At 38.9% G+C, this 12,046-nt stretch overlaps 1 protein-coding gene across 1 annotated transcript; it reads left to right on the top strand.

Annotated features, from left to right (window-relative positions):
* Positions 1-11,650, top strand: LOC137255741 (ribosome biogenesis protein wdr12-like). Its single transcript, XM_067793246.1, has 12 exons — positions 1-104; positions 711-796; positions 3,246-3,346; positions 3,532-3,638; positions 3,832-3,947; positions 5,258-5,412; positions 6,027-6,072; positions 6,929-7,020; positions 7,405-7,545; positions 7,957-8,062; positions 9,571-9,703; positions 11,451-11,650. The coding sequence occupies exons 1-12, from the start codon at positions 52-54 to the stop codon at positions 11,602-11,604; spliced, it is 1,290 nt and encodes a 429-aa protein (XP_067649347.1). The 5' UTR covers positions 1-51; the 3' UTR covers positions 11,605-11,650.
* Positions 11,651-12,046: the final 396 nt, after the last annotated feature.

Here is a 12,046-nt window from a genome sequence, read left to right as displayed (position 1 = left end):
TACTCCCCTTTGTAAACGCACCGGGAATGGAGTTAGGATTGTTATTTCACCATGGCAGAAAGTTCTCCCCACGTGCAGGTGAAATTCTTCACGAAACAGCCAGCGTACGTGTTTTCATCAATTGTAATTAATTGAAAACAACATTTACATACATTGTCTGTTCTATGCTTAATTTTTGCGGCGTTCACGCAAGTATTGTAAGAAATATTTGGGATCGGATCACAGATTCACTGGGAAGGTGTTGATGATATGCCATGATATATGATAAGATGTAGTTGTGTAGATGTAGACTTTCTTTCCTGAATTGTGTGGTCTTTGTTAAGATCAGATTGCATATTTAATTTAATTTAATTTTCTTCTCGTCTTTACTCAAATTTTGGTTTTGACTGGAATTCATAGATTCACAAATTATGAAATACGATTATGAATACTCTGTGTCCCTTGAAACATGAGTCTACGAAACTGATCACTGGTGAAGATTCGATGCTTTTCATAAAGTAGCAAATGTAATTACAGGGAGAAATGCACCAGACTGAGATATATGATAGTTTTGCGATGTTTAAGGATTGGATATTGATTAACTTATTCATGGACAGCTAAAAATAGTAAAATGACACTGTGGACTGCTTAAAACAGCTGGATGTGCAAACTGGCAGTGGTGTTTTTGCACCTCATACTGATCTTTATTCACATCATTTATATATTTTTAGATATTCAGTTCCAGACAGCCCCTTTTCTGTGCCTGCCAATGTTGGTACCACAGAGCTCAGCTCCTTAATCAATGGACTTCTGAATGGTATGTCCCATATTCATGTTCATAGGTTCTCCGAAATCAGCTGTCAAGTTGTTTAACAGACAAACAGCAAACATGTATGTGAAATTCTTCTGGATTCCACTTTGTCACAGTTGTTATTTAAAGGGGCACTGATGCGGAGCATTTTCCGTGGACTGGTGTAAACTTTTGTTATTGTTTTTCTCCCGTGAGTACCCGGATGATATCCCAGAATTCATGACTGGTTCGTGACCTCTGCTGCGCAGTCCGTAAGCGCAATTGATAGTTTAATTATAGACATATAAACTGAGGTGAAGTCAATTGTACTTCATTACAAATGTATTATGAAAACAAATGAAACACTTTGAAGGTTAATCATCTGCCAGTGGTAGAAATGGTAAAAAACTATTAGGACGGAAAAATAACGAAGCCAATGTACGTCTCTATATTTTGTCTCATAACCCTAATTAGTTTATTGTCATATTTGTATGATTCTGAAAATTAATAAAAGAACACACGATTTGCTTATACTCATTGTAAATTTCTAACATAACAGCAACATTTATACATTGCATAGATTGCCAATGTGGATCCTATTTCACACACATACGCGATCTAGTGTGTGTTTCCTGTCATACAGATTCTGCTGAATGCTACAACAAATAAATTAAAACAAAATGCAAATAATGAACGTAAAACAGACTAATTTTATAGCAACAGTGTCAGGCTACTACCTTGTTCAGGAATGTATCCATCAATATCCACGTAAAAGAAATCGTATTCCATTCATCTGCAGCTGGTAAATAATCCTGCTCTGTGTCGCGTGTCTTACAACTGTCTCATTTGCGAAAAAGTAACACATCGTTTCACGTCGTTCGTTGGTGAAAACTAGATAAACCTCTCATTGGTCTCCCAAGATAGCACACCTGGCAACTAATTGTATGATGTCCACTATTCTAAGTAATTTAGTTGACCAATATTGAGCAATCAATCAATCAACGCAAGGGTGGTTAATTCTTTGAAGGGAGGATGTTGTTTTTGCACTCACACTTTACGACAGGGTGTAGTCATCTACACACACTGCCTTTTGACAAATCCGCTAGAAGAACAAAAGTAATTAATCAATCAGTGTGTTATCGGTTAATCCTTTGATGGATGTTTGTTTTTGTAACTCAGGTGATAAACCCTCTTGCATCACTTACATGCACATATTACATAACATACAATACATTTGCCATTACAGACCTTAATTTATAATGTTGAGTATTTACTCCAGACAGGAGAAATGCCAAATGGGAACCTTTGTTGAGTAAACGATGTGGTGTTGCTACTAATTATACCTGTTATAAATTCATGAATTGACCATCAAGAGAATGATGACAAATAACACGTGTAGGTTTACACCATCAAACGCGAGTTACAGCAAGGAAGATGTAATCTCTGTGTCGCATGCAGCCTGAAAACACTTATGGGCCGAAACTGTTTTGAGGATACCAACGGAATTTCGTTACATAAGGAATACACACAGGCATTTGCTGTGTACTTTGGTAAATAAGTGAAATAAGTTTTTTTTACGTAAGACAATTTTCAGATTTCTCTACCAAAGCCAAGGTCATCGTTTTTTTGTTTACGAATTCAAATAAATCAACTGTGTGTTTTATTATCATAAATAATAAACCATTGTAGCTACCATAGCTACCAAAATTTACGTATGCTATTTGCTATCACAGCTCAACCAACACTCAAAACTACCTAAATATACAGCTTTGCAATCTTCCGTACTGAAACAAATGGCTTGCTACGTGCCTGTAGACATCATATTTCCATGTAACATGATTAAATATCGAGGTTAAAAACACAGAAATAGGATCAAATTGGATCAGTAAGTATACCATCCAAGCATCTGAAAAGAACTACACTGCTGGGATATATGGTTACGATCAGACAAGGAATACCATGGATATTTTTAAACAAATGGCATGTGATGGGCATCCGGCCTCCTGACTGTTTAAGTAAAGAAATTTTGCTAATATGGACAGGAGCCCAGTTCCTTTGTCCGTCACGGTCGAAGGAGTGGGCGCTGACCAATTTGCGGTCTGCTTTCGTAATTAGACCGTTAGCGAGAAGCATTATTCGCTCCGCATCAGTGCCCCTTTAAAATGTACATTTATCATACAAATTTAACTTTAATCATTTACCGTTAAAGTAAGTATCATCGTGGTGAAAAGTCTTGTCCTTAACAACTTTCCTATTTAGCAACTGTTATGCCTGACAAAGACTGTCAATTCATAGGCACTTTTTTGTTTAGCTATGTGTTTCGTCTTGTACTGTATTTTTTCCACCCAGATGTGTCAGGCATTTTGACTAAAATTATTGTTTCAAATGGCATGTAAATCTATCTAGTGAGAAGCCTTTTAGTATCATCATCAACACACAATTGAAAACATTTCCATCGTGAAATACATGTTTTCAGAAGAAGAAAGTGAGGGTGGCGTGGATTTTGACTTTCTCATTGAGGGCGAGTTCCTCCGTGTGACTTTGGATGTTTACTTGGAGCAAAGAGGAGTCTCAACGGTAAATAGCAAAGGACAAACATCTTACAAACCCAAATCACAATTTACTGTTAAAGTAAGAGTAGAGACCTCAGGATGTCTGTTATCTCTTATTTATTATTCTGTAGTCTCTTGAGTACAATCTTGAGTGTAGATACTAGATGGTGCTGTGCCGAGCCAGATATAAACTCCCTGTCACTGTTCCAGGAGGATGTGTTGGACATCGAGTATGTTGAACGTCAAGCAGCACCGAAACCAGAGAACTCACTTCTCCATGACGACTGGGTCAGCTGTCTACAGGCCAACACTCACTAGTAAGATTGATAGCTAATACGGTCACATGCATTGTGCTGATTTCCACACCGTACAAGGACATGTTCATGGCAATACGTTATCATACCCTAATGAACGGAGTTGATTTATTCAGTTTATATTACATGTACAATGTAAATGCCTCTCCCCTTGTATCATTCAAAGCACAAGTGCTATGTATTTCTGTATTTGCAGCATATTGTCAGGTTGCTATGACAACACAGCCAGATTATGGTCCACTAGTGGAGATTCTCTGATGACCATTCCCGGCCACACAGCACCAGTCAAATGTGTAGCATGGATGAAAGAAGGTTGGTACAACTCAAACATGACAACCCACCTTGTTTTAACAGGTTGTCATAGATCCGCATCAAGCTATCCTGGGCTCCGCAAGGTGATTGTAACTCTTATTCTTGAACATAAACTTACGACAGTTATAGCACTACGATAGCTTTGTGAATCTTGCCCGTAGACATAAGATACAGATGAAGGGATCCGATGGCCTGCTTATTTGATTTTGTTTGTATAGAGCCATAGTACAATTTACAATATATCATGCTTTAGAAACCCCCCAAGAGGATTCTGGGTTAGAATAAGTTCACTGTACTTGAAGGTGTAAAATAGATCAGTGATATGTTGATTGTACTTCAAGGCAATTAACACATGACTCGAAAATCTCCGAACTGAGAATAGGTACGTAAGATATGAATTCGTGACTCATGCAGGTCAGAGGTTCGCACGCCATCCTGGGAGGTCGCTGTTAGAAATCAGGGGAATTCAGTAACATCACCATGTCAAACCAGATGATGTTACATTTCAGTCTCGTGAGAATTAAGGAAGAACTTTAGAAATGTAACTACCCAGAACACAAAATGGTTTGTGTGCAGAACAGGCAGATAGAAAATACTGTGCGAGAAATGTAAATTTTTTTCTTGAAACACAATAGTTTTTGCAATAACATGAACAATGACCTTCCACCCTGGCCAGATGGACCATTTACTGCAGCATGAAGTTGGATCACTGATATAATGAGATATGCATCATCCCAATGTGAAACTGCTAGTCTGTCCACTAGATACTGTTAGTCCAAATTTAGGTGGTTGTTTGATGCCAAATTCAGCAATATTCCAGCTATATGTTGTCGGTCTAAAAATAATCGAGTCTGGACCTGACGATCCAGTGATGAACATCATGAGCACTGATCAACAAAATCAGAATACAATGACATGGGTAAACCAAGTCTGTGAGTCAGGGCCTTTATTCTTGAAACGTTTGTAGCCCTAAGAATTCTTAACTTTGGTCGTAGCCTACGTGTTATGAAAGGGCTTAAGAACTTCATAGGTCTAGGAACTTTTGAGAATAGCTAGTCTGATCACTTGATCCCATTAGTCACTCCTAACAACATTCATGGGCTGCTAAAGATCAAATCTAACTGTGTCTTCGTAGGTCAGCTCAGTCATGTTCTTTGTAGCAGGTTTCTACAACTTTCTGCGTAAACCTCTTTCACATTGTTTTATGGAGCATCTATAAATATTACATAATGAGGTAAGAAAGGTACAAGCATTTGACAGGAAGAGTACCACAACTGCCAACATTTACGCTATCATGTATTTAATTTCAGATGACGACATAAGCAGTTTTGTAACAGGTTCACATGACCAGACACTGTTGCTTTGGATGTGGCAGCGGAAGCAGAATGAGGTGGACTGTGTGTGTGCATGTCGCGGTCACGCTGGTAGTGTGGATTGTGTTGCTGTCAATCATGCACAAGACAAAGTAAGATAACTTTTCTCAGTGCCTTGACCAACATTTATGAGTTGGTCAAGAAAGTATGAGACTAAATCTTGTACCTCAAAACAGACTTGTTGAATACTGCTTACCACACCAACTCCAATGTTCTTGCTTTGGAAAGAAAGTGAAAGATATGTGCATTTTTATACTTTTGAATTTAGCTCTGCAGAGTAAGATTACATGAAGACTGCCAGAAGTTGTTCATGTTGGCCGTTGTGGACTGGCTCAGTTCCTCAAAGCGTTCATAGTGCTACGATAGTCGTTAATCGGTGTTAAAGTATCGGAGTTACGATCATCTTAGCTCTGCGATTGCCTTGTGGAGTGGGTCCCAGAATGCTTTTTACTGTGAATATGGTACTTGGGATAATACTTGAAGGAGATTTGAAAGGCATTTAAGTCCTGTGCACTCTGCTTGTCATATGGAATGACTGAAGAGGTTTCAGTCACAGGTTTGTCTGACTCCAGTTATTATCATGGTGTCATTCTACAGCTGAAATACAAGCAGACTGGAATGAACATGTGACACTGTTGTGGGTAAGTAAATGCAGCAGACACAGACGCGATGCAGATGTTGACGAGTCTTTGTCTTCTTTCTCCAGTTCTGCACCGGGTCCTGGGATAAGATGTTGAAGCTCTGGTCCGCAGGTCAGATTTGTTTTTATTATTTTGAATCTTAAATAAATTTGATGTTGTTGGAGAAAATACATTATTTCCACCTGAAATTTAGCACACATACACACAATTCCCCAATATCTCTACAGTATGTGTATCCTCGATATCTCCAGGGTAAATGTTCCGATGAATCTCCTCTATACCCTGGATGCATCTATGACTCTACAATTTTATTACCTCCCTTTACTGGCTCCGCGTTCTCACAGTAGCCAATCAGCTAAGCCGCTGTTACAAGTGAGATTGTCAGTGTTAACAAAGAAAATGTTCGCAGCTGTGAAGGTTTGTTCACAGTATGACTCAGATTTGGGAGAAATTATACAGACAAATTGATAAGTCCCAAACTTTTAACAAAATGTATGCAAGAACTTTTTTCAGAGAAACTCTGTATGCTTTGTGTTGCCAAGTTTCATTGCTTCATTCAAAAAACGAAAGTGAGTTGTGATTGGTTCGTTTAACTTCCCAGCATTGATACCTGAGTGGAGGAAAAACCAGCCGAGGGATGTAATAAATTTATCGGGCTGAACTGTAGATGCATTCAGGGTATAGTGGAGACTTATCGGAACGTATACCCTGGAGATATCCAGGATGCAGCATGTGGAACCAATATGTATCTCCGGTCAGTGCTTGAAGTAATTGCAAATTATGAGTAATATAAGACTCACTCACACGATGTTTAAAGTGTCACTCACTCACTCACTCACTGTTTACTGTGTAATGGATATCAAGTAGCTGAAGGGCTGCATCTTGCTGTATGGAGTTGTGTCCCTTGCTTCAAAGTTTATAGATTAGAAAACATGAACCCATGATATTTACCATTCTTTGTCTCCAGGGTTGGACAGAGACACAGACATTTCAGACGATGATGGCACAGAGACCACATCAAAGAGGAAGAAAACAACTGAAACTAAAGTTCACACAAGGGTAAGTTTATTTCACAAGGTTGTATGTGAACATCTCGAGCTGTTTGCAACAGTAATACTGTGTTCATAGATTTTGCAGGGTTTATGCAGAATAATGTTTCAGAGTATATCCTTTCTCTTTCATCAGAGGCAGAGAGGATATATATGTACATATACCATCAACAAAAGTGATAAGGCAACAAAGATACAGGCTGCACAGTGAAAACCAGCCTGGTGATAGGTGATTGGCAAAGGACAAATGGAAGCCAACAATATTTGTAAAGTTTTGCTGAAATGAAAGTGATTTTTACAGCACCCCGAAGAAGCTGCCCATGTGCCAGTATAACAGTGCTATGTTTGTATCAGCATAAGTTTGAGGCATTCACTACATATTTGTGTTTTTCAGGTACCCATGTTGACGTTGTCAGGGCATAGTGAGGGTGTGTCAGCCATAGTGTGGCTCAACTCACAGGAAGTGTGTACTGCATCATGGGATCACACCATCAGGATCTGGGATCTGCAGGAAGCCAAGCAGACGGCAACATTGGTAAGTTGAATGAGTGATTGAATGAATGAGAGTTCTTGTTTGCTTGAGTTTGCAACACCTGAATATATTTGTGGATATGCTGAACGATTGAGTGAGTGAGTTGTTTTCTGTTGATGTCTGAGTTGAGTGAGCAAGTGAGGGTGTGTTAATTGCTGGAGAGCAGAAGGTCAGTTGTTCATTCCACTAATTACACCATGCCTAATACTAGTTGTTACTTTGTCTGGTGTTTGTCATGTGTCTGATCAGGGTGTCTATGGTACTATCTCCAGCGGATAGCATAAAACGGTGATCAGTCCAGTCAGTTCCGTCACACAACGGAAAAATGTGTGTTGCAAGGAAAGTGCAATAAAATTGAATGTTGTGAGACTGCAGGTCACTGATCTCATTCAAAATCATCCTCCTACTTTCCAGCAAGGATCCAAAGTGTTTTTTGACGTCTCTTACTCCCCTCTGAATCAGACCCTAGTGGCAGCATCAGCAGATCGACATATCAGATTGTATGATCCATGGTCCAAAGGTGAGAATCTGGGTCAGCAGCTTGGTGGGATGAAGGCAACCGTTCAGTCCCCTCCATTAGCATGTTACAATTATCCCTGGCAGCTGAAACTGCTGTATACTGAAACATGTACTATCACTCCGCTAGCAAGGACATTATCATTAAGTCGAGTATGAACATGACTATCTTCTGTGGTCTTGTGTCTGACCATCCTCGATATCTCAAGGGCATACGTTCCGAAAAGTCTCCACTATACCCTGGATGCATCTATGGCTCAGCCCGATAAATTTATTACCTCCCTTGGCTGGCTTTTTATCCAATCAGGTGCCTACGCTGGGAATTTGAGCGAACCAATCACAACTCACTTTCACTTTTTAAATTCTCTAACCAATTACACTTGGCAAACAAACCATGCGTAGGTTCTCTGAAAGTATTAGATGGATTTCTTGCATATGTGTTAAAAAAGGTTTCGGACCTATAAATTTGCATGTATGATTTCCCCAAATTGTGAGTCGCACGTCGAGCAAACCTTCACAGTTGCAACTGTTACCTTTGTTGACACTGGCAAGTTCGGTTATAACAGTGACCACTCTGATTGGCTACTGTGAGAAAGCGAAGTCAGCAAAGGGAGGTAATAAACTTATCGGGCCGACCCGTAGATGCATCCAGGGTATAGTTTCGGAACGCAGACCCTGGAGATATTGACGATGGTGTCTGACTAGACGTCCCTACTTGCATAACATTTCTGTCATGATGGAGTGAAATTCGTTTCAACCTCTCTCCTCAGAAATAGCAACTCGTATTAGCATTTATTTGACAGATAAACAGAACCTTTATTTACGTGCTGCAAATTCTTTCTGAAATTCATGTTAACATTGTCTGGTTATCTTGTTAAATTGTAAACTTACAGCATGTGTGGTCGGGCTGCCATGATATATCAATACATCTATACTTTTTCTTAGAAGATACAAAGATGGATACACACAAAACTGTGTCAATATTTAGTTTTGAAACAATCAGTATAAATGTGTTTGTTTCATTTACATTTTGCAGATGTATCATGTTTCTTGATGTTTTGAGAGCTATAATTAATTTTTCCGCAAATTTGGGAAATTATAATGTTCTTAACTCTGAAAATATATAATATGAAATATTAATGTTCAAAATGTAACTAAATTTATGCAATAATAACCATGAAAATAGGTATCATGATACATATTTAATCGTGACATGGGTATTGTGATACATATGGTTTCATGAAACTTACGTAGCGTGACATGACTTATGTATCGTGTGGTTCACTTTACTGCAGCATGTACAGTCAAACCACAGTGTGTCAAATGTATGCTTGTCTCAAAGTAAAAGCTTGGATGCTGTGGATGCCTGGTTCTGTCAGCATTGTCAGGGATAACTTGAAGTATTTACCAATGTACCTTCAACTTTAACACAAGGGTGTGGACTACTTTTATGAATCACCAGTGTACCTCGATTGCTGAGATAAAATTTATTTCAGTCACTGTTTGTTTCAGATGGAGCAGTGGTAAAAAGCTCCTTCACGTCACACAGCGGCTGGGTGATAGGTGTGGCCTGGTCACCAACCAACCAGTATGAGTTTTTGTCTGGATCACACGACTCAGTCATGAAACTATGGGACACACGCAGGTATGGTCTTCATGTGATTATCATTCATGTCATTTTTTAACAGTGATTTGGGTTAAAATAGCAAGCAGTATTGCTCCAAGTCAAAGAATGGCCTTTAGAAGTTATACACATACAGGCAAGAAGTTATGAGTGTTAGCTAGTTGTTGGAACTCAGTTCTTCCTGACTATATTCTTACTCCTTCATCTCTGATGTTAACGTCTTCGATGAACACGCATTTCTGAGTATATCCTTACTACTTCACGATTGATGTCAACTTCCTTGAGGACAAAAACCTATGGAACCTGATGGAGTGTAAAAAGAGAGGATACTAAACGACCTTCTGTGTAATACCATTTTTATTAAACGAGTTAATGATTTGATGCTAAATCTTTAACGAGTTTAACAAAATGATATTTCACGGAAGCGAGTTTAGTATTCTGTTTATTACTCGCCAAAATAAATTGACAGAAACTGCCACGAAATTCACTACAGTGTGATCACTCTCAGCTTTCCGCGAGTCAAGCAAGGGCTAGTAAAATTGCGACATTGGCATTAGCATTGTGACGTCACAACTTTGAACCATTTTGACGTTATACGTCAAGCTGTATTACACTAGTGCAATATTGCCGTAAAAATATTACACTGCAGTATCTTCGATGGGCGAGTAATAATAGAGGATACTTAACAGCCTTCATTTAAATACCATTTTTATCAAATAAGTAAATGATCTGGTAACAAACATGCGAAAGGGACTTTGCTGCTTTGTCTTTCATGGGTTTAGTATAAATGGTACTTCACAAAAGATATGGTAGTACACTCAATGTGTTACTCTCCAACATAAATTGATCCAAACTGCAGCGAAATTGCCTACATTGTGATGACTGTCACCTTTCCGTGAGTCATGCAAGGTCTAATAACATTGTGATAAAGGTACTAAGCATTGTGACATCATAATTGTAAACCATTATGATGTCATACATGTTGTGGTATTACACTTGTGCAATATTGTCAAAACATATTACACAGAAGTATCTTCCATAGGTGAGTAAGAATAAAAGGTATTGCATCAAGTGAATAGTGAAGGAAGAGAAAACCTTCTGTGTACCTTAAAGTACATCCTCGATATCTCCAGGGTATACATTCCGATAAGTCTCCACTATACCCTGGACGCATCTACGGCTCTGCCAGATAAATTTATTACCTCCCTTGACTGTCTTTTCATCTAGTCAGGTGTCTACGCTGGGAAGTTGAGCGAACCAATCACAACTCACTTTCGTCTTTTGAATTATCTAACCGATTATACTTGGCAAGAGAAACCATGCAGAGGTTCTCTGGAAGAGGTAGAAGGTGTTCTTGCATATGTTGTTTAAAAGTTTTGGACCTGTCAGTTTGTATGTATGATTTCCCTAAAATCTGGGACGCACTGTGGGCAAACCTTCGCAGTTGCGACCGCTACCTTTGTTGACACTGGCAAGCTCTGTTATAACGGCGGCCTAGCTGATTGGCTACTGTGAGAAGGCGGAGCCAGCAAAGGGAGGTAATAAATTTATCTGGCAGAGCCGTAGATGCATCCAGGGTTTAGTGGACACTTATCGGAGCGTATACTCTGGAGATATCGAGGATGCTTAAAGTAAAGAAATTGACATTTATAATATTTTCACCTTTCATATGCATCAGCTGTGTGTTAACAATGCAAGCATTATGTTCTGGAGTTAAATTTGAGGGTGTTTTTCTGGTTGTCATGAGCCTGACCTTGTGCATTTCCAGCCCAAAAGCCCCCCTGTACAACATGGAAGGCCACGAGGACAAGATATTGGCAGTAGATTGGTCAATTCCTGAGTTGATGATGTCAGGAGGAGCAGACAACCACCTGAAGATATTCAGGTATGATTCCAAGACAGCTTCCATGGACGTCAGCTAATTTCACACCTTGTACAGTATTGTGTCAATAAATGTCTTATCTACCAGCTTCTACTAATTGATGTATTATATTATATTTCATATTAGATCTTTGAATGCATTTAGAAGTGATACACATAAGGAACTGATTTTTATGGGTGTCAACTTCTTTATCACAAGGAACACAATGTTTTGGAGTATATCCTTACTCCTTGATCAGGTAAATGATTTGTATTCCAGAGCCTAGATTTTCAAAGCTCTCTTAGTGCTGAGATTAACATTAACATGTAACTAACTTTGTCGTTGATGATGGAGTTGGGATACACTCTGAAATGTTGTGTTCATAATACTCATCTGTATGAGAATACTCTTACATTCATGAGTTATGGTATTCTAACACAGATGGCCATTTGTGCATCAACTCTCATTTCCCAACAGAATCTGTGTCAACCTGTTTCCTTGTA

Source organism: Haliotis asinina, chromosome 11, assembly GCF_037392515.1.
Source record: "Haliotis asinina isolate JCU_RB_2024 chromosome 11, JCU_Hal_asi_v2, whole genome shotgun sequence".
NCBI lineage: Eukaryota > Metazoa > Mollusca > Gastropoda > Lepetellida > Haliotidae > Haliotis > Haliotis asinina.
Note: the sequence above shows the minus strand (reverse complement) of the source record. Positions and strands in the feature narration are given on the sequence as shown.

What these genes read in the sequence shown, in the direction of transcription:
- LOC137255741 (XM_067793246.1), top strand. Translation starts at nt 52, where the DNA reads ATGGCAGAAAGTTCTCCCCACGTGCAGGTGAAATTCTTCACGAAACAG. An exon ending in TCAATCATGCACAAGACAAA is followed by an intron (nt 5,413 to 6,026) that starts GTAAGATAACTT and finishes TTCTTTCTCCAG; the next exon opens with TTCTGCACCGGGTCCTGGGA. An exon ending in GTATGATCCATGGTCCAAAG is followed by an intron (nt 8,063 to 9,570) that starts GTGAGAATCTGG and finishes TGTTTGTTTCAG; the next exon opens with ATGGAGCAGTGGTAAAAAGC.